At 38.1% G+C, this 23,035-nt stretch overlaps 1 protein-coding gene across 5 annotated transcripts in view; it reads left to right on the top strand.

Moving 5' to 3' along the window:
- The first annotated feature begins 708 nt into the window (after positions 1 to 708).
- LOC139938218 (uncharacterized) overlaps positions 709 to 23,035 on the top strand; it is a 99,285-nt gene continuing 76,958 nt past the window's right edge. For 3 of the 5 annotated variants that reach the window (XM_071933620.1, XM_071933621.1, XM_071933622.1), the window contains exons 1-2: positions 709 to 941; positions 20,331 to 20,543. In XM_071933620.1, coding sequence (XP_071789721.1) covers positions 897 to 941; positions 20,331 to 20,543 — 258 coding nt within the window. In that variant the 5' untranslated portion in view covers positions 709 to 896. Of the gene's footprint in view, positions 942 to 6,047; positions 6,185 to 18,911; positions 19,144 to 20,330; positions 20,544 to 23,035 lie in introns of those variants that run through there. The other 2 variants (XM_071933624.1, XM_071933623.1) reach the window with 2 other exon arrangements.

A 23,035-nucleotide genomic window follows, 5' to 3' on the forward strand; every position in this document is an offset into this window, starting at 1 on the left:
AAGAAATTGGTGGAGAATCACATCTTTACCTTGTTCTATAACTTTTGTTTCTGCCCCATGAAATGGTGTAACAAAATTGAGTTTGAAAAGACAGAAATTGTCTCACCCATTTTGCTGGTGGCAATGATCGGAATTGGCATTGTAGAACATGTTCATTCATGCCCAAAATAACGATTTCCTATAGTGTGATTACTTCGGGGGAACTAAAGAATTTCAAAAGATAATGTGTCACGGGGGCACAGACTATCAGAGCAGGATATCCGTAAGGTACGGATAGGTTATTGCAGATAAAAACTCCTAGAATTGTCGGTCACCAACAGTCACGTTTTGAAGCTTTGTTTTATGGTTGACTTATCAATTTTTGACAAGGTGTTCACTTTCTGAAAGTTTGTTGTGACGAGTGACACGCCTCCCCAGACTAGCCCAAAACTTAGAGGGGAAGTTTTCAACTTGGTGATTGCTGTTGACATTAAAGAAATGTATCTAAATCAACCCCAACATTTGCATTAGGAAAAGATGATTGCAAATATTTATACAAAATTATTAAATGTACAACAAATTAATAAATTTGCTCCTAAAATGTGTAGTTTGGTAACTTTTAGTGTATACAAATTGTACCCCTCCTAGCTGTAAAGTGGTACGAACCAATTATTTGCATAAGAATGGCCTCGATGTCAACAACCTGAGAGACCATGCAGTTTTCGTGCGCAAGTCATGCACAAGTGGCTCACTGTAAAAGTTGAAAAAAGGGACACAGACAACCTGTTGAACGTGTGAAATTTAGCTGATTTCTTCGGATGTGACAGCTCAAAATGTCGAGGTTTTACTCGTAGGAACATTACAGCAAGCTGTTGGACAGGTTACAGTATATTTTGAGCCTGTGTCAGCTTTCAAAAATGGCGACTTTGACTGATATGGGAGAAGAAGGTCTGCGGAAAATGGTAAGTGGAGTGTGGTGGTGGTAGACACCACCGTGGTGCCGGGTGATGAGGCAAATTCCTGGTGGACCTCACCCGTTGTTTGGCCCAGCTTGCCCCGCAGCGGGTCGGTGTTTCGTGCGTGCCTCTTGGCGGTGTGAAATGTGCTTATTTTCTGCTAGCTCTATGGTTAGACCACGTTATTGCAAATAATTTCTTGACAGCTACTTAACCTTACAATGAAATTTTTGATAAGTTTTATTGTCTGGCGCTAGGTCAGGTGTCCTACACTTGTTTTTTGGTCACAGACAACAACATGAGACATGTGAGAACAGTTGTCAAGTTGTTCAGTGTATTAACATTCTAAAATGATTACTAAATTTTAGATTAATTTTGGTTTTCCACAAAATTTCCTTAATACTATTTATACTGTATTTATCAACCCTTCCTAGTTTAAAGGTCAATCAAAACAGAAGTTGTTTCCACACAATCTTCCTCTCAGCTGCATGGTGAGGTGTGAGTTTTTTTTTTCTCGAATTCCCTCTCCAGTCACTGCCTGAATGCATTCAGTTACCATGCAAGTATCTCTCCCGAAAACAGTCTGTCACCCAGGCTAGCGCAACACAGAATGACTTACTTAGCTGTTGTCCGCTCGAGACAGACTGGTATTCATGATTACAAGTAGTCGAGTGGTCAAGCGCACCAATTTCAAGTTATGGTGGCTGAGTCATCACAATATTGGTTTGAATTGCGGTCCAGGTACTTGTGTCCTTGAGCAAGACACTTCTTGATATAATTGTTCCTTGGCGTTTATGTCCTAACTTATGGATCCTGTCGGCCGAATAACGAAGTTAAGTAGAAATCCAGGCTCCAGGTTCGCCCATGGTCAAGATCTGTGTTAATCATAGAGCAAGGAACGACAACATTGGGATGATGCCATACATGTAGGCTTAAATGGTTTGTTAAAATTTTTGTCATTGCAGAACCATCGATGGTAGTCCTTAATAATTTAGTTTCTTTGGGAATAATAAACTGAACTGTCTTTTAATGAAATGTCTTTTGTTCCCAATACATAGGCCTTTTTCGTGTAGGCCTACCCATACTTTGCACCCTATTTAACTTTCAAAAAAGTTTCACAAAGTTGCCAGTTTGTAGGATGTTGTTAATTTGGTTTTACCTTGTCGGAATTACATTTCTAAAACTGTCACTGTCACTGAGAACCAATGTAAAACCATGGGATGTGTGCTGTATTTGTACAACACTGTATTACTATTGGTGAACTCTCCTGCCCAACTAGCCTATGCCATAACATTCCACATGTGACGCTATCCGCACCCACAGTATGTGATAGGTCTCCTGAGTCTAAGTACCAGAGATTGCTTACACACCTGTGGCATAATGCTCACAAATCAACTCTAAAACAGTTTTAGTGTCTATTCAGTTTGTTGTGTGGGTATTTCCTTCATGTCATCAGTAGACAGGCTGTTAAAAAAATGCATTACCTTACAAGTCTCTACCATAAACGCATCTCACAGTGACATGTAACCAATAATAAAGGCAGGCTTACTTTATATAGAGATCAGTGAATGGATTCGGAAGTTAGCTGTATGTCTGATGAGGGCTTTGTGTCAGGCTATTGTGTGTCACAATGTTGTCTTCAAAACTTTAGATCTACTAAATCCGCTCAGCTACACATAGCCACACAGTTTCCACAATTCAAGATGTCAGCATGAAGAAATGAGCACTTTGTTCTGATTTGTACAGGTGTCTAATGGACTGTAGCCAACACCTCAGAATGTAGAGTTATCACAAGGACAGTTAAAGTTGTGAGGCCTTGAGTCCGAGTAAACAGGCACCCAAGAAGTAAAGAATGTGCATGGAAGCAGAGAATGCTATCCTTGAATAAAGTGGATACACTACACAGTGAAACAGTAGCCCAAGGATTTGTGTGGTGTTGGATTTGGCTTTGAATTATAGAACCGGAGGTTTTAGATCATGCACTCTATCCCCCAGTGCTTGTTAGGGGGACACTTGTGTGATTGTACACAGAATAACCATCAATTGAATTTTCTTTTTATTGAGGGGGTGAGGGTGGTACACTTTGTTCTCAATAGTACTTTGGTATTCAGGTTGGCTCAGTGGTTTTGTCCTGCCTTTCACATCTGTGGACTGTGGTTCGAATCCTGTACCCTGGTTTGAATTAGGAAACCAGAGCGATGCCTGTCAGTTGCGTCTTCAGTCCCTACCTGAGTGTGTGTTTTCCCTGTTTGTTTTTTGTCTACCACATCTGATCAATATTGTCTTTTTACTCACAGACCTTCAGACCTAAAATAATCCTTGAGTGTCCCTCAGTTTCATTACCAGAATGTTATGATACAATGATAAGAGTAGTAAACTGATAGCTGAGGAGGTCAATGTTACTTTATCCCATCAGACCTATTCAATCATTGAACATCAATTGTGCAAGTCTTGTAGGACATTCACTCAAACTTCTTCAGCAGGGAACTGTTTTGGACACTTGTGAGTTTTTTCTGTGAATGAAACAAACTACCCACTTCAATGTCCCATTTATATGCACTGCACATGACTCACCCTGTCTTTTACTAGCATTTCAATGCTGGAATTCCAGTTTATATAAAAACCTCAGTGTTTAATAGTCTTACAAATCTTCTATTTTTTTATGCTTATAAAAAAACCCACATCAAAGTTTGATTTAGGTGTACCATACTGTCACTGTCGGTCAAACATAACACGTTCCACCAGCTGAATGTTCTCAGTTCAGTACACACCTGAACAATTGCGGTCAAAACACACAATGGTATCAAACAATGTTGAGATTTAAAGCAAATCAACTTGCCCAGCAGACAAAAGCTGCCAAATAGCATTTCTTTTACAATCAAACAATATAAAGTCAATTTTAAGTCCAATGGTGTGGACCATGTACCTCCATCGATCTTGTGGGTGCGTTTCAAACCAGGCTGATAAAACAACACAGAAATTTCATGCGTTGGAAGTCATAGAGTCTGGACACTCAGGGCTCAAATTTTACACTGGACCACTGGTTAGAGACCAGTGAATTCAGTGTCGGGCCATTAAGCTCAAGATTGGACAACTTTGGTGGGTTTTTTCCCCCTTCTATTTTAATTCATCATGATTGTCTCATAATAATGATGTTCGAATTGTTGATTGAGTCGCAGAAATATTGTTCAATTTTGCCGAGTATCGCCTATAAAACAGAAGAGATAAATCTCCTTCTAGTGTTTTGTTCAAATGAAAAAGTTTAGATGATAAAGCCTTGTTCTAGATTTGCATTCTAGTCTCGTTTCTTTTGATTATTGTCTTGTAAATAAAATCTTTGTCCAAATCCAGTAAAGATTCTGAGCTACAAGTCCTGCGGCCTTGTGGATTTTTCCCCCAAATTTGAGTCCTTACACTGTTCATCCAAGTGTTAACTCCATCACTGTTCCCTTCTAGAGCTTCTTATTTTTAAAAAAGCTAACAACCTATTGACTCATCACACTAGATAGTTAGTTTTACCACACATTGAAAGTGGTCTTTGAGTCGCAAGTAATTCTTTTGTGGGGGACACCGGCGTTTGTGATAGGCTCCCTCTTCTGTTTTCACCTCAGGCAGATGATTTGATAACATGCTTGCTTAAATGCAACGCACAGAAATGCAGACAGGTCCAACCGTGTCACATCTACCGTGCACGGCTAGTCTGTCTTTGTGGCATCTTTTTGTTCAAAACAAATTAACCAATATTTATAAGCTCACACTATCTCCCACACTTTACATGTATGTAAACTATTTAATCAGTCTACTTAACCATAGAGTGAATAAATTAACAACAGAATGTATTATATACAGCTTGTCTGAATGTTTCGAAACTATAATAATTTCAAGGCTACCCTTTTCATCTGAGCTATGGAACAAAATTATGCTACCAGAATTAAGTGACCAACTAAACTACCATGTCACATGTACAATTTGTGACTGGTATCCTGCTTATTTCTGCTAATCTAAAAATTGTTTAAAAGCAATATTTTTCTTTGAAATTGGGCCCTGATTTGAAACACTTTTGTTGAACTATACAACAAAATCTCTTTGGACCATGTATAAAATTCTCCTAAAATGGTATGGGTTCACATTGAGGCATTTGGCATACGTCCAAACCTTTATTTGATTCAAAGGTTCACATTTCATACGTAGCTGAAATGGCTCTTCCTTAACTACCCTCGAGAATTTTCAAACGAGGTGCAGTTATTTAGTCCAGATAGGTTTTTTAGTCTTCTAGTAATGCAGGACTCAACTTACTGAGTTAAGATCCAACTTCAAATTTGTTTTTAGAAAAAAGCCAGTTTCAAAATTACTGACAATTTGTGTTTCCAATTTAAGTTTAATAGACACATGACAACAAACTGGGGCATTGAAACTGATTTTTGAAAGGGCAAGGCCATTTTCATTTTGCTCAGGACACTCTTTTATGTGGGAATTCTAATCTTTGAAAGGGCAACAAGGCCAATACCAGGGCAGGGTCATTCCGTGTCAAATCACCCAATGGGTTAAACCCTACCCTCTTCAAATTTGCTCAATTTTTTTTTATTTGGTAATAATGGCTCAACAAGCTCAAATTTCACATTTCAGCTCTATCCGATATACTGTTTTTGTGCTATGGCATGCTCCTTCTCGTTGATTTTGGTCAAAATCGCCTGACTGCTGATATTCAAACAACCATAAATCGGGAACTATGCAAAAGGACCTTTCCAATTCCAAAAACTTCCCATTCCTGTCCTGACTTACATTTCTTCTTCAAGAAGATTTCCCCCTCACCTTCCAATCTGAAATGAATCATTAACTGCATTCAAACCTCTACTTATGAAGATGCTTGTTTTTTTTAATACAGCTCTCGTTACAAGAAACAAATTGCCCAAGGGCTATAAATGATAGAAGTTTGCACTTACACTTACTGTAACCACTGCCACCTCCTACATTACAGTAATGATATTCTATATGATTGCTCCTCCAGCATAGATAACTTTATTATCTAATCTGCTAGGTCTGAGAAGTAATTGATCGCAGGTCGTGTAAGGCTTAAATGCCATGATATGCACTGATGGTGAATTTACAATCTATGTTTACATGTTTATTTTTTCTTAAATCGGACGCATTTCTTGGAAGATTATAACTGTCATTTGAGGTTTTGTTGTTGTTTCATTTGCGAGTGTGGAGCGATATAATGAATTGGATTCATTTGTTAACAACTGAAGGTGAGTTTATTTTGTTAGGGGGTATTTGAAAATCACCTTATAGGAAAAAATAAATCATAACCTCGGCTAGGGTGAAGCTTTTTGGATGCTGCTTTTAAAACAAGTTGTGTACTAATAAGCAGCCCTAGTATTTTGTTTTTGAGCACAGCAGTCTTGTAATGTAAAGGGCACCTGTATGACTATAAGGGAAATTGTTTCTGCAGCTACATTCAAAAGGCACCAAGGCATTGACTTGGGGCACTGCCTCCCCGCCGTATTTAAATATAAATTGTTAAAATCATATTAAGCTTGCAAGACCCATCTACTTGAGACCTTCAGGCGTGAAGGATTTTGGTGGCATGGTTGGCTTTAGCTAATTCTATACCTAGCTTTTTACTTATTGCGTCTTTTTACCCAGTTGGGTTCTTGGTCATGGACTTGTCTTGCAAAGTCAATCCTTGTCGAGGTGCAGGCCTGATGCTTTGTTTTTGAAAGGGCAAGTGCACCAAGGAGTTTCCTGATCTTTTAGATAAGGGCACCAAGGCAATGACCAGGGGCATTTAGGCAATTGTTTCTGTTGCCAGTGCCAGCTGCAATCACCTCCATTGCCCCTGTGATGTACATGTATCAGGGCTGATGGTGCCTTTTTTTCATGAGAGGGCCTTCAAACATTGCCATAAATCTTTTGAAGGATGTTGGGTTTCGAATTTTGTTTTCTCTTTCAGTGTAAGAAATTGTTCATACTCATTTAAATTATTTTTATAAATGATTAAATGTACTGAAGTAGTTTCTGTGTAAATGTTTTGAGTTGCATGAGAAAACATAAATAAAAAAAAGACTTTTTAAAAGTTCCTTCTGTTTATTTTCAGTGGGTAACACTACTGCTTTAACATTGATGTTCATGTAAGTGGACCCAGTGGAGATAGCAGATGTTGCCATCACTTATTTCTAGAGAATGTTTGGACTTGGTTCAGAATAGTCACACCCAAAATAACACATGTCTTATTAGGGGAACTATTTTGCTTTCGGCTTTATCGCTGGCACATTGCAAGCGCTTCAAATATGTCTTATGCGGTTTTTTATGTCACTGAGAAGCAGTTCACTGTACGATGGCTCGGAACATAAACAATCAGAGTTCTTCTTTTGAGTTGGTCGTTAGAGGCTGAAGGTTGTGTGCTGATTGAAATCTTTTCACACTGTTTACAGTAAAGCACAAACAATATCTCTAAACTTGCAGTTTTGTTCAATTTAATTTATAAAGCAATATAGTCTAGTCTTTAGTGTGGAATTTCACCCGAAAAATTTACAATATTGTTCGAAGCCCATCTCTCAAAACAAAATGTAGTGTCAAGGCTCAAAATGTGGATGAAAAAACATAAGACTGCAGCCGTCAATTTCACAAAGAGTTAGGACTCGTCGTATCTCGAGTTAGGACAAGTCCTAACTTAGGATTAATCTTAAGGTCTGCATGGTACAGTGCAGGGTTGGGACCCGTCCCAAGTCATAAGATTAATCTTAAGTTAGAGAGAGTTTTGTGAAATCGACGGCAGGGCTTATATAGCTCACGATATTCACGGGGCCAGAAATATTTTTACTGGACTAGAATCAAAAGAGAAAAGTACACCTGTTTTTAGCTCAAACAGAATCCTTATCTCATTTGTTTTATGGGCTTTATGTACACTTTGATACTTGAGAGTATTGAATGACATTTATCAGAACTCTAAGTCAATATTTGAACATACTTTGTTTTCAAAAGCTATGTTTCTACAACTAACAGACTCTGAAAGGTACCTGCCGTCGATTTTCACAAAACTCTTCCTAACTTAAGACTAATCTTAGGACTTAGGACGAGTCCCAACCCTGCACTGTAGCATGCAGACCGTAAGATTAATCCTAAGTTAAGACGAGTTACTCTTCCTAACTCGAGATAAGACGAGTCCTAACTCTTTGTGAAATCGGCAGGAGTTTTTAAAGCAGTTTTTTCCCTTGTGAGTTGAAAAAAACAAAACCTCTGAACTTGTCTTGTTGGGAGTTTACTGACCCAGACTCTAAGGCCAGCCATCCAGTGTAAATTTTAAGCCCTTGGTGTATTAAGCCTCTTACCTGCACGTGTACATCCGGATATGTAGAGATTGTGCAGTAATTTACCAGAACCAGAAACACTACAAAGACAAATTTCTAGGAAATTCCTGAGAAAATTTGTTGATATTCTCACAGTATAGCCCTGACAAACTCCCGGGAAATAGCCATTCCCGAGTAGCCATTTCCAGAGATTTAGCTACCCCTGTTTCACGTTTGGGAATAGGGTAGCCATTTCCAGAGAAGGTAGGATGTGGCCTTTCGATAATTTGAGTGTTCATTCTTGACGATTTTGCCTCGAGTGTGACACGAACATGGAGTTTACATTCTCAAAGATTTTCCTTGGGTTTTATTTTCTTTGAATTGACTCATGCTACTGTGAAAAGGACTTTTATGTTGACCATAACAAAAACCTTTTCTTTGAAACTGCATGTGTCATCACAAACCTCACACAAATCATAGTAATGCTTTTAGTTTGAAAGAAAAGTCAGTGAAACCTTGTCAGCTTTTTTTATGTGCTGTTATTATTATCCCTTCTGTATCAGATGACGCTATACACAAGGATGAAATGCGAGGGCACAATGCCCACGCTACATTCTAATATTTATGTACATCTTGTACCCTTGCCCCCAATGTCTATATTTCAGGGTTAATCCTTTCTGTATACACAATAATACACAATGGCTCACCCTGTGTCAATATATCTATGCAAAGGGTATGTTGTCTATTGGTTTCTATGCATTGTTGTAGATTAGCGTAAAGTATCCCCAGTCATAAAATGTCAGTCATGAGTTTTTGCTCTCAGTGTTTTTGATTATGGCCGCACCTATAGGTTGTAGAATTTCATTAACTAGGGCACAATTCCATGGCTCTGCTTTCTGTAAACAAAGAATTAGCACTTAAAGGCACTGGATACCATTGGTAATTACTCAAAAAAACTTTAAGCATTAAACTTACTTGGTATCAAGCATTGGAGAGCTGTTTATGGTTACAAACATTGTGAGAAACGGCTCAATCTGAAGTAACGTAGTTTTTGAGAAAGGGGTAATTTCTCAATATTACACATCTGAAGGCACACAAAGTTGTGCAACAAGGAGTTTTTTTTTCTTTCAATATTCTCTTGCAACTGTGATGATCAATTGCGTCAAAATTTTCACAGATTTGTATTTTTATGCATTTGGGATACACCAAGTGAGAATACTGGTCTTTAACAATTACAAAGGGGGTCCAGGGGCTTTATGGAAACAGGGAATTCCTTGTTTACATCAAGCCGCTGCGTATTTCACAGGTTAGCATGCAGAGACTTATTGCTTGTGTGTGTGTGTACAACGGATGTGGGTTCGAATCCTACCAGAGTGTGGATTTTAACAGCAGGACTGGGAAAGCACAGTTCAGTGTTTATCACAAATCAATGTAAAGGGTGGAAAACACAGGTTGGGCATAGGGCATCGGTTTGATACAGTTTCCAAGATAAGCATGAGAAAAAAACCTTGCAGGGTTTCCTTTAAGTCAATGATTGACATTACTGGTATAGTGCGAACACAGCATTATACCCGGATAAAGCTAGTGTGTACTTTTGTAAAGGTGTGTTTGTTCAAGTACATTGTATAGTGTACCTGTGCAAACTTAACTAATCGATGAAACAGTTAAACAAATTGTTCCCTTTTGGATTGTCTTTTATGCTTAAAGGTATTTTTAGTACCACTTGTCAAAACTTATCCTTTACGTACTATGTATGATATTTTGTTGGTGATACAATGCTGTCAGGGTTTGTTATAAATTGGTGTTGAAAATTTGCCTTCAAAATGTTGGGTGAGCTGGTTTGTGTTAAGGTAAATGAACTGAAGGTAATATTTAAAATTGGTTTAGACATCAGTTTTCCCCGTTACCACAACCTATGAAGGTTATGTCCTTGGCTTAAACCGCTGGCCCAAAAACAAAAGCAATGATTTATGGATCAGCAATCAACATTACATCAATAATAAGAACATAGAGCCAATAGACAAGCAAGCAAAAACAGTTGCTTACAAAAGGTTGTGAAAATTTCACTCACTTGTTCAACTGGTGTCAGTTTCACCCTTTTCAGAGTGAAAGTCAGTCTGTGTCATTCTTTTTGAGTGAAATTTGAACGAAATTCACTCTAAATCGAGTTGAAAGAGTTGTCTAAAAAGAGTTGTGTCATTGGCTCTTTGCAAGAGTGGTAAAATGGCAGACAAAACAAGTGGTTTTCACTTAACAGTCACCAAGTAAAATTCATCTCACTTTGTCCAAGATTAAAAATTACCCTTTTTTGTGACAGGTTTTGTGCAAATGATCATTGACATTGATAAAGTGACTGACACAAATTAAGTGCATGTAAGATAACATTAACACCCTCAATGTTAAATCACCTTCAATGTTTGCATACTGTACACCATGTGCATTATCCCTGATGACCTTGTAAGGTCACTGTACCAAGGTCAAAGGTTAACCTCAATCTGGTTACCCTGGATACCCTAGATATACCCTGGGGTTGTTTATTTGGTGGAAGGGGGTGAGCAGATAGCATCTCTGGAATGTTGGAGGGGAATGTTTAGAGAGGTGTCCTGACTGGTAGAATGGTCTTTGATGCAGAACTACATTTTGTATGTTTAGAAAGGCACCAATAACAGTTTCTATGGATGTTTTTTTTATACTTTATAAAATACAGCAGTCTATTCAGCCTTGTGCACAATACCTGGGCTTGAATTTCATTCCTGTTGAAGGGGCACAGTAATTTTCCTCTGGTAAAGGGGAACTTCTATGAGGAAAATGTAAATAAGTATTGGAACTTTGCTGAGGGCACCACAGCAAAAGCTCTGGCCCTTGGTGTCTTGGTATTTCGAGGTCTGAAGTCAAATGCATTTGTTTTTATATAGCAGTCCAGCTTTTGTTCATAGAACAGAGCCAACCCCTTAGGGAAATAGAACCCTTTGAAGCTACTGGGGCAAACCCCGTGCCAATATTTGTTTATTTCACACTCGATGCAATTTTCCTTCGAAAAATTATAACACCCTGGAATTATCTCGTTCAGAACCAGCAGTCTCTGAAACGAATGAAAACTTTAATTTTTTAATCACGATTTCTCCAAACATGGAGTTCACCAGGTGTGAAAATTGTGAGTTAATGCTCATAAGTAGTGTCTGACATCATAACAGTATTTCTCAGTCTTGGCTTCCCCTCACCTCCCCTCCCCTGTTCCTATAAATCTACAATCTACAAATCTACAATCTAAGCCTACAAATTGTAAGAAATAAACCAGGTACACAGGGGACAAAAGTACACTGGAAAAGTTATTGACCGTGACTGATACACACCGTTATTGTCAATAATATTAACTCAATTTATGTGCATGGATGCACATGAATTACCCTCAACAGTTTAACAAGTGGGTCAGCTTAAAGGTTTCACAATGCAAAACGGATTTTCCATTTGCAAACGTAGAGTAGTTGTCAAAAATGAGAAATAAAGTAATTGATAATTCATGGGAGACTTTTTGAGGCGATTGCAGGCATTTCACTGACTGGTTCTTTTCCATTGTTCTCAGTAAAGAGAACAATAGAAAATGAATGCAGTGTTGTCTTAAAAGCCTCACATTGCATATATTGGAAGTATTTCATTTCCAAAAAATGTTGAGAAGTTCTGACTGACTGTAGGTATGCTCTTGGTTTGCCATTATTTTGAGGATGTTTCTAACAGAACAAAACACTTTAAAAAAAAAAGGGTTATGAAGTGCAAGAACATTATCACAACATATGGTTTTTTTGGATTCAGAGGTTTTGAGACAACCCCCTTCTCCTCCAAGATGAAATCTTTGTGCTTATTTGATGGCATGCTGGATCTGAGACAACATTGCTACCTCCTCCTCTCCCCCCCCCCCCCCCAAGTTGGGCAACCAGCGTGGGGCAGTGGAGAGGTATTGTGGGTGCTCAAGCCTCGTCCCCAAATGATATTTAAAAAATTCCAAAATGGATGGTTTAATACATAGCCCTCCCCAATGAAACATGTCTACATGTAGTTACCTCATTACTGCATCTCTCCTTCCCCAGCCCTCCCCCTCACCCCACCACCAAAACAACAACCTGGATCTGCCCCTGCCTTAATTTTGATACTCTGGGTAAAATATTAGTCGCTTAGATTGAATTTACCAGTACCTCTTCAGGCCTTGAGCTTACATGTAATGTAGCTCTTGAGTGGGCGCAGCAATTTTCCTTTCATAAAGACCACTTTTTTTAGGAAAAGTTAAGTGTGTATCTGAACTTTGCAAAGGGCACCACATCAAAAGTACAGGGCACTACGGCAATGAGAGACTTTTGGGGCGCTTGGTGGCAGCAGACTTACCAGGTAAAATCAATTGTTCGTGGTAAAGTGCGCATGCTCAGAACTACGTTAACAATGGAAATTTACCTGGTAAGTCTGCTGCCACCTAGCGTTCCAAAGTCTCCCATTGCTGTTGGTGCCGTTTGTTATTTCAAGTGCTTCCTTTCCAAAAGCATGCAGTGACCCTACTGGCACATTTCTCTTTGGAGATAATTTATGGTGAACATGTATAACCTAATAATCATATCAGGTTTGTATCCATCATCAACTTTTAATCCAACCAGTGAGTAGCTTACAATGATGATTTATGTTCTGTCAAATCATGAAGTGGTGACCTTAGAAGGATGGCTTAACATGAAGTTCGATCTCCTTGATTTGATATTCTAAATGTAAACATCCAAATAATTAGAGATTGCAAGTAAGTTGTTTTAAAGGCAAAAATGAACTCGGTAGTAGAATATTTAGCAAGACAAATTCTCAAAAGAACAAAATCTACCTAGCAAGTAGATACACATGGTGTTACCGCAAACCAAACATCTTCTTAACTTTGTGTATCCCAACATGCTTAAAAAAAAAAAACTGTGAACAATTATGGCTCAACTGGTCAAATAAGTTGCCAGAAAAAAATGGGGAAAAACATCATCAGTGTATAGAATTGTGTGCTTTCAGATGCATGAGTAAGACTGTATGCCTAGAGTCTGTCTGAGAATCAAATTTGTTGGTAAAGTTGCCTCTTTCTCTAAAACTGCATTGCTTTAAAGGTGGTCGTTTTTTTAGCATTGTTCAATACTTTGAACCGTTCTCCAATGCTCTTTGCTGCTTTTTACCATAAGTTTTTATGGTAGTTAATTGTTGAGTACTTACCTTAAAGGTATATATACTCTCCATTTAAAAGAAGAACAAGGAGAGTAATAAACTACACCTCTTAATTTATTGAGGAGAGCTTTTTGCACACCTGTGTCCTTTGACAACTGAGATATTTCATCAAGCAAATACAGCTCAGTTGTTGCTAACCAATCAGGGTAATCAAAGTTTTTGGGGGTAAACAAAGATTGTTTTTATCTTTTGTGTATTTAAAACTGAATAAGTTGATGATAAGAGCCAAGGTGAAGCAAACACTGCCACTGTAGTAACTTTGACAAATAATGAAACTTGAGTGATCTGTTTTAAGCAACTTCTCAATAATTGTTACTAAACTAAAAACCCCAGGGGAAACTGACTGGGTAAACTTTAAATGATTTGGGGTTTGGGGTTGAACAAAAAAGACACATTTACTAGAGCAGGATTTGAACCATGGACCCCCCCCCCCCTGTTGCTCAGACAGGTCTCTTTAAACATTAAGCAAAAAGGGGATATTGAAACATTCACTATTTGTCTTACCACAGATTGTGACTGGTATCCATGCTCGTTTCTGCTGAACAGCAAATTTTTAAGCAAAGTTTTCTGCTTAAGCAGCTCTATGAAATTGGTTCCTGGTCATGAGTCAACAAAAAACATCTGTATCACAAATATTATGAGTATGATACCACAGATATTGTGATAATGATACTGATTTGTAATACTATACAGCATCACATTATAGCTCTATACTAACATTAGAAAAGGAACTTCCCTTATAAATGAAGTGAATGTTGTTTTTTAAACCAGCATGCTGGTTTCAATAACTTCTCAACATCTTTTCTAATATTTTACAAATCCATTTAGCTTGCAGACCTACAACTTGATAAAGAAATTGTTTACTCATCGATTTCCAAACTCTGCAAAAAGAAAATACCCCTGTTCGGCATCAACCCTTACATCCTGGTGACTATTCCAGATGTAAGAACATTTCAGCAGAGCTTGAAATACCCACTGGGTTATCAGCCTTTGGCATCTTGCCAGAAACCTCAAGACCTGGTGGAGATGGTCCTACTGTCCATTAAAGTTTTAAAGGCACACTTGCAGGCCTGGATTTTTCATTTTTAAAGGGTCTATGTAACTTTTGTAGGACAAAAAACACAATGTCCACAAATTTACACAAAACTTACACAGTTTAAAGATAATGATAGTAGAAAGCTTCCCTGAAAATATTATGTGCTTAGGTGTTGTAGTTTTGGGGTAATGGGTAAAACAATGTCATGAAAATAGTTTTCGTCTCATGAGACGAAAATTATTTTAATCATTTACAAACGTATTTTCATGACATTGTTTTACTCATTTCTCAAAAAGTTTAATGTAAATCTATGGACATTTTGAAAAGGTACCCAACTAAGGCCACTAAGGCATGGGTTCCATGTCTTTGGGCAACTTCTGAAGGGACACCAAGGCCAACACCAGGGGCAACCTCCTCCCATATACTTCCAGGGCTGTTACACTAATTATCCACAACCCAATCACATCATTATTTAGCTCCAATGCACCTGACTGTAATTTACTATCTTGAAGTGATGATGTTGTCAAGGGTGAACTCGATCCACTATCAGCTTGTCACACTTTATTCCCAAAGATTGTCATTAAATGTTGACACATGTTTTACCATGGAATTCTTGAATGCCACTGCACAATAAATGACACAAGTGGGATGGGCTGTATATTTGTACGGGAATGGTATAACATGCAGTATGGAGTCCATTCCAACCAGCATTCCTTATTGACCAGGGCTGTATGCTTCGTTTTTGAAAGGGCAAGGGCACCAAGGCATTTTCGTCCTTGTAAAAAGCCCCCTATGATGAAATTGCAAACTTGTACTTGAGCATTTCAATGGCACCAAGGCAATGACCAGGGGACATGAAGGCAATCGCCTTCGTTGCCTCCGTGAAATATCAGGCATGCGTTAAAACATTGGAATTACCCTTGAACCCTTCAAAATCCAACTGCATGTTTTTTAACTCTGTTGGACTGAGGACCACATGTAAACAAGTTGAGTTAATAGTTGTTTTAAATTTTCTTCAAGCTGTATGTGCTCATACATTTCACAGGTCGCTTTCCTGAGACATTAGTTGTGAAGCTGAAATGCTATAAGAAAGTCAAACGTGGATGTTTATACAATGTTCAGGCCTGGAATTTCATCTTCGAGAGTGCAAGGCCATTTTAATTTTGCAAAAAAGACACTTGCACTGGACAATCTTGAAGTCCTTGGGAAACTTTTGAAGGAGCACCAAGTCCAAGACCAGGGGCAACCGAGACCTCAGTTTAATTCCAGCCCTGAATTAGGCTGCAGGACCGATTCAAGTTCACAGCCTGCATACACATTTTATAAGTACGCCAACCTTTTGGTAATTTGAGATCATTTTAAATAATTAAGTTCTGGTAAACAGACCAGAGGGTTATTCCCCAGACTCATTAAGAATCACCCTTACACATGGAGTAATGCTGTAGTATAAACTTGTACCGCTCTCCTGGGAAAGGTTTATGTACACAGAGCTGTCTTCACTCAACTGCTGATGGAATCCAAGAGGAAATTCCTGGACAATGAAATAAGTTCATATTGATTCTATCATTCTTTCCCACTTGGGAGTCGATTTGCAGAGCAAAATATTTTTATATCTTTTACAAGATATTGTGATGTTAGAAGGTTCATGTTGACTTAGTGTTTGTTATCCCCTCCCTTAAATCCGGATCTTGGTTCAAATCCAATTTCATAGAGCTGTTTTAGCAGAGAATATTGCTTAAACATTTGTTGCCAAGCAGAAATGAGCAGTATACCAGTCACAAATTGTACATGTACATGTTAGTTTGGTTGGTAACCTTATCCTGTGGGGTGTCGTGGCCGAGTGGATAAGAGCACCGAATTCAAGCTCTGATGCTTCTGTTCAGCAGAGTGTGGGTTCGAATCCCGGTCGTGACACTTGTGTCTCTGAGCAAGACACTTAACTATAATTGCTTCTCTCCACCCAGGGGTAAATGGGTACCTGCGAGGGCAGAGATGGTTCTTGTGGTTGATTTAGCCGAGTAGCGCATATTAATGTTGCACAGGCTGCATACTCCCTACCAGGGAGCTGAGATGTTTTAAGGAGTGAATTAAGGCCCAGTGACCAGGGGTAATAATGTGAAGCGCTTTGGGACGCCCTCCGGGTGTGAAAAGCGCTATATAAAAACGGGTTATTATTATTATTATATTATTATTATCCTATTCTGCTAATTTTTGTTGCGCTTAGCTAATTTTTATGCTTAAGCAGCTCTATGAAATTGGGCACAGGACTCAATTTCAGAATATCAGTCACATATGAGAAATCACAATTTGGCTGGTAACAATATTTTGTAAGATAATTTTGTCGCTGTTTGTTTTATATATTTTTTTAAGCAGCTCTATGAAATTGGGCCCAGGGTTCGACTTCATAGAGCTGTTTATGCGGTGAGTATTGCTTTACAGTTTCCTGCTAAGCAAAAATGAGCAGGACACAAAATGGTGTTTTGGCCGGTTACCTTATTCTGCTAAGCATACTTTTGTTGTGCTTAGCTACTTTTTTGTTCTGAAGTAGCCTGTTTGATTTGGCCCCGGACCCAATATTATAAAGCTGTTAAGCAGAAAATACTTCTTAGCATATATTTCTTTTTCTAAGCAAAACATTAGTGGGGCTCCTGTCGCAACAATATACAAATTATAATCTGGGCTGGAAACCTGTTTCTGCTAAGCATGTTTTTCAGTGCTTAGCATGTTTTTGCGCTTACAGGCTTTATGAAATGGACCCAGAGCCGTGCGTGTGAATAGAATAGGGTTTTCAGTCGTTGGTCTGGTTGTATGCGTCTTCCCTATTTTTTTTGTTTTTCCTCGGGCCACATCTATAACTAAGAATTCTGAACATCATCCTCAGGCTCATTGGTCAAAGAGCTGGTCACTTTCGAGGATCCTTTGATTTCATAATCAGAAAGATAGAAAAATAATAATAACACTCAGAATAAAATAATTGCATAAAATTGATTATTTTTTGCATTATCTGAAACATGCAGAACGATTTTGCATGTTGTAAATCCTGCATAAAAATATATTATTAATACTCCCCAGCCCTTGGATCTGAGTTAAACACCCCAATTGGTTTAAAATTAAATACAAAATTTGATGTAAAAAAATAAATAAAATGTCTCTGCGAAAAACACGTTACTTGCCAATGTTTATAGGCTTTGTACACAGTTGCTGCACAAACAGACGCGTACAGAAATGCTTAATTGAAAAGTCAAATACAAACTCAGTTGAATATGTATCCCTTTTTTTTCCATTCACGAGGTGCTATTTCTTGAGACCATGCAGATTTGAAACCGGAAGGAAATATCATTCCCTAAGAAATACAGAAAGCCTTTTGCTGCAAAAATGATTTCCATGGAAGAAAAATATCTATTATTTTTTATTCATGAGTCAAATCTGTATACAGATCATCCCCGGAAGGGAAATGGAAAATTGATTGTAGATCTTGAAGTAGCGTCTCCGCTCAGGCTGTTCTTCTTGACTATATATGGTTGATCTCTTTACAGTGGATACCATTTCCGAACCCGTCAACCTTTTCCACATATTTCACCCCCAGTCTCCAGCTAACTGCATCCACATCGCTCTACTGTCACTGAGAAACGTGCGGGTTGTTTAACGTGTGTGACTTGGACAGATGATGAATTGGTCATAGTGTTTATTCTCCGCTAAACCTCACTGTTGGCAAGCTATGTATCTCTTACTCTGGCTTACTGCTTAAAGGGCACAAACATTGGTTCAGATCCATGGGTTTGTGACTTTCACTACCAAGTTTTGTCAGAGAATATTTTTGTTGATGAAGTGTTTTGACTTTTAAGCTGCTGTAGAAATACAAAGCTGAATCAAACTTTACAATGAAGAGCACTGGAGAGCAGTTGATTTTTCAAAATTGTTAGAAATACCCCTTTTAAAAACAGAAAGCGGCAATTTCACCCAAAACAAACTTAATTAGTAAAGAGCACTGGAGAGCAGTTGATTTTATAAAATTGTTAGAAAGACCCCTTTTGAATAAAAAAAGCATGAATTTCACCCAAAAATTTGAACCTGAGAAAGGCTTCAGTTCTCAGATGTCTTAAAGCACACAATTCTTTGCAAATAAGGTTGTGTTTTCTTTCAATATTTCCTTGCAATTTCAATGAATAATTGAGCCAAATTTTCAAAGTGAGCATACTGAACTTTGACAGACAAATATAGGCTTCCTTTTAAAGCACAAGTCCTGATCATTTAACACTTAAGTTCTGTGTGCAATACCTCAGACATTGATACATGGTCAGTACTTCCCTTCCCCTTTAAGATCATTAAACCCCAGTAGTAGACATCACGTAGGTCTACATTCAATGCCTTTATGAAGGCACATATTTGCCAATAGTTGATAGACCAACTTACGTCCATCATACACTTGGTCGGACCAGCTTTGCAGCTGCCTTGCTAGGGAGGATACAGTACCTTACTGGTATTCGGATTTTGCGCCGAGACCTGTCACAGGTTTTTTTCCCTTTCTGAGGTGGAGGTATTTTGCGTTTGAGTTCGGCAAGCTCTGTGGATATTGGAATGTTACTCTTTGCGCTGGCATTATTATTTTGATATCACTGTGATTTTTCTGTGGAGTTTTATTATTTAGTGGGTAAGTTTTTTCCTGAAACTTATTTTGGGTTTGTCTTTGCTGTTTTGGGGACTGGTTTATTTGAAGCAACAAATAAATGCCAAATCTGAAAAATTATTCAAAGTAAACTTCATGTAAATTAAAAATGAACAAGTTTCTTCTGGTGATTTGGGTAACAATGGAGGAAGGATATTGTAAAACTTTATTGTCGTTTAATCAATTATGCATGGCACATCAAATGCTTGTTTGTAAAACCTTTAGAAGAATTACTCAATGATTTTGTTTTCAAAAATCTCTGAACATCAATGAAAAAAGTTCAGCTAATTCATGACCTTTTTGTTTTGTGTTTCATTCCTTTAATTAATGTATTGCTGAATGTTTGACTGGGTATGTTAACCTATTTTAAATCATTGCAACAAAGTTATAAAGTTTATCTACATAATTATGTCAACAAAGCTATAAAGTCATTTTTTTTAAATCGTAAACAAACTTTATAACCAGGTTTTGATGTATGTTCTATAAATTTGAACCGTTATTATCCAAAACTTTATTTTATATTGATTGCAAATTGATTTGTACAGCGCAGAACGCAACTGCGTACCTTGGTGTACATTCTTACTCCCGAAACGGCCGACAGGATAGGCACGTGTCAATCTAAAGCTTTATAATCTAGTTGCTACTTTAAAAATAAACAAATAAAAAAATTAAACAAAAGAAAGAAAAGGATATTGGCATTAATGTTTAGTCTTTGTGGTTTTCTGGTACAATTTCAGTGTTTTGTCCCTCTCTTGGGGTTGAAAATTCTTTCAAGATTAGAAAGCTTTCAATTTTCTCAATTTCTCTATTTTCGTTGTTTATTTTGTTAGTTACTTTCAATTGTTTAATTGGTTACTTTGATTAATTGACGATTTTATTGATTTATTGAACTGTCAACAAAAATGTCACTTAATTCACCAATTGACGAACAAACTGTTAAAAAGTTTCATCCACTCTCGCTTGTGATTCTTTAGTTGAATCATTATTGAGTTACGTGATATCACATAACTCAGAAGACCCAACGTCAAGGTGAGGGATACTCCTAACTGATTTGGGCTATCAACCCAAATCAACTGTCATCAGGGACACGTTAGCACCTACTCCTGTGGCTGAAACAGTCTAAAATAAAGTTTAACATGTTTTATTTGTGTTGATTTGTTTTCCTTTATCAGTTGGAAGTTTGTACCGATTTTACAACCAGACGACAGATCCGTAGAGCACTACGTGAGATTCAGTTTGGAGCTATACCCGGCTTAGTAGTGGCTTCTTGTAACAACAACTTGGACAAAACTTACATCTCAAACAAAATGGCTGAGGATCATTCAAACCCCGAACTGGAACAGAAGCTTAAAACAGTTACAGATGAAGACGCGCTATCAAAAATGGTAAGAACACCTGTTTTAACTACAATTAGTAAAATTAGTAGGTGTAGCTCTGGTAATTAAAGGCAGTGGACACTTTTGGTAATTACTTAGCATAAAACTTTACTTGGTAACGAGTAATAGGGAGAGGTTGATGGTATAAAACATTGTGAGAAACGGCTCCCTCTGAAGTGACATGAAGTAATTTTCCATGAATTTGATTTTGAGACCTCAGATTTAGAATTTGAGGTTTCAAAATCAAGCATCTGAAAGCACACAACTTCGTGTGACAAGGGTGTTTTTTTCTTTCATTATTATCTCGCAACTTCGATGACCGATTGAGCTCAAATTTTCTAGTTTGCTATGTTATGCATATGTTGAGATACACGAAGTGAGAAGACTGGTCTTAGACAATTACCAATAATGTCTTTAATTTGAGAAAAAGCTGAAACCATTTAGTACAGTCACATAGTGCCATAAGTAGAGTGTACTCAACAGAATTGAAACATAAAAAGACGCAAATTCAGCATTTCGACAAAACAATTTTTTCCCCCCATATATTACACGATGAGGTTATTACTAGTCAATCCAAAACACACTACCACCAGATTTTTCTGGTCTTGAGTTAAACTACATAGCCTAGAGCTAAAATCACTGGTTTGGGTACAGTCTTCACAGTGTCAATGTTTACAGTACTTAATAAACACACCATTACGTTCCATCTGAACAAAAAGATGTCCAATTTAAAGACATTGGACACTCTTGGTAATTGCCAAAGACCAGTCTTCTCACTTAGTGTTTCTCAACATATGCATAAAATAACAAACCTGTGAAAATTTGAGCTCAATTGGTCGTCAAAATTGCGAGATAATAATGAAAGAAAAAACAACCCTTGTCACATGAAGTTGTGTGCTTTCAGTTGCTTGATTTCAAGACCTCAAATTCTAAACTTGAGGTCTTGAAATCAAATTCGTGGAAAATTACTTCTTTCTCGAAAATTACGTCACTTCAGAGGGAGCTGTTTCTCACAATGTTTTATACTATCAACCTCTCCCCATTACTCGTTACCAAGTATGGTTTTATGCTAATAATTATTTTTTAGTAATTACCAATAGTGTCCACTGCCTTTAATACACAGTGGGTCCGGACAGTGTTCGAGCGAGAAGTGTGTAGTAATGTATGCCACTACAACACACCATCAAACCAAACAGACAATAAACTCTGTTAACACCAAAAATGCACTTTTAAGTTGGACCTAAGCAGAGTTAAGTCAGTTAAGACCAGACCTTCATATTTATAATGGTGTTAGCCCGTTCTTTACGCCTCTTGCGCCAAATTTGAATAATCTTACCGTGCATGTTAAATTAAGTGGGGCACAATTTGACTTGGAGGTCATGTTCACGTGTTCGTTAACAATCCACAAAACAAGACCTCATGAATTTTATGCAGAAAGTTCAAGTGCATTGGGGTTGTGATTAGGTCTTGTTATGGATACAGTGTTGTTATGTTGTACAGTAGGCCTAATGCATGTGGAGTCATACACCCTCAGAGCATAGAGGTACATTCAAGCTTATGGTGCTTAAAACTCTGATGCGATGCGGGTATCCGTTTTTATCGGAGTATAATATCTAGATCCAGATGTACAGTATTGGTGTGACAACCATGTGAGGTTTGTTCTTTTAGTGCACAGTTTACCTTGCAAGGCCTTTGGTGAATCCCAAAATACCTGGTGCACCCTGTGAAGTTCTGCATCTGCATCTGTCAGCTACTGTACAAACGCCTGTTGCGGCTATCCCGTACAGAACGGGAGTTAATTGTGAAGTTAATTGTTAACAACCATAGGTGCATTGAGTGTTAGCTGTGAGGTTTATGGTAACCCCTTATAATAATAATTAATAATAATAGTGGCTTCTTATATAGCGCTCAGGTATGTGCATGATGGTGCACCATTTAAGGTTTATAGTGAACCCATTTTTAGTGCAAGGGTGCAAGCCCTACCCTATGATGCCTCAGGCAATGAACCCTCAGGTGCCTGGTGCATCTGTGAGGTTTCACAGTGAAACCTCATGGGTGGTTGGTGTACCCTAAGAGGTTTATTGTTAACCCTCGGGTGCTTAGTGAGTTTATAGTATCCCACTGTGCATGCATGGTGCACCCTGTGAGGTTTTACAGTAAACCATTGTGGTTGCAAGCTATACCCTATGAGGTTTATTGTTAACCCTCTGGTGCATGGTGCACCATTCAAGGTTAATACTGATCCTATATGGGTGCATGATGCACTTTATTGGACTGTTACATGTAGGTGCACGGTGCACCTAGTGAGGTTTATGCTGCACCCAGTGAGGTTTATGGTGCATTTCAATGGGTGCAAGTTGCACCCTATGAGGTTATTAGTTAACCTGCCTGGGGGTCCCTATTGGGCACATGGTGCACTATGCAAGGTAACCCCATGGGTGCATTTTATTTAAGGAATGAAAAATCAATTGAATTAAATGAAATGAAAGCCACCTGAATGC

Source organism: Asterias amurensis, chromosome 6 (assembly GCF_032118995.1).
Source record: "Asterias amurensis chromosome 6, ASM3211899v1".
NCBI lineage: Eukaryota > Metazoa > Echinodermata > Asteroidea > Forcipulatida > Asteriidae > Asterias > Asterias amurensis.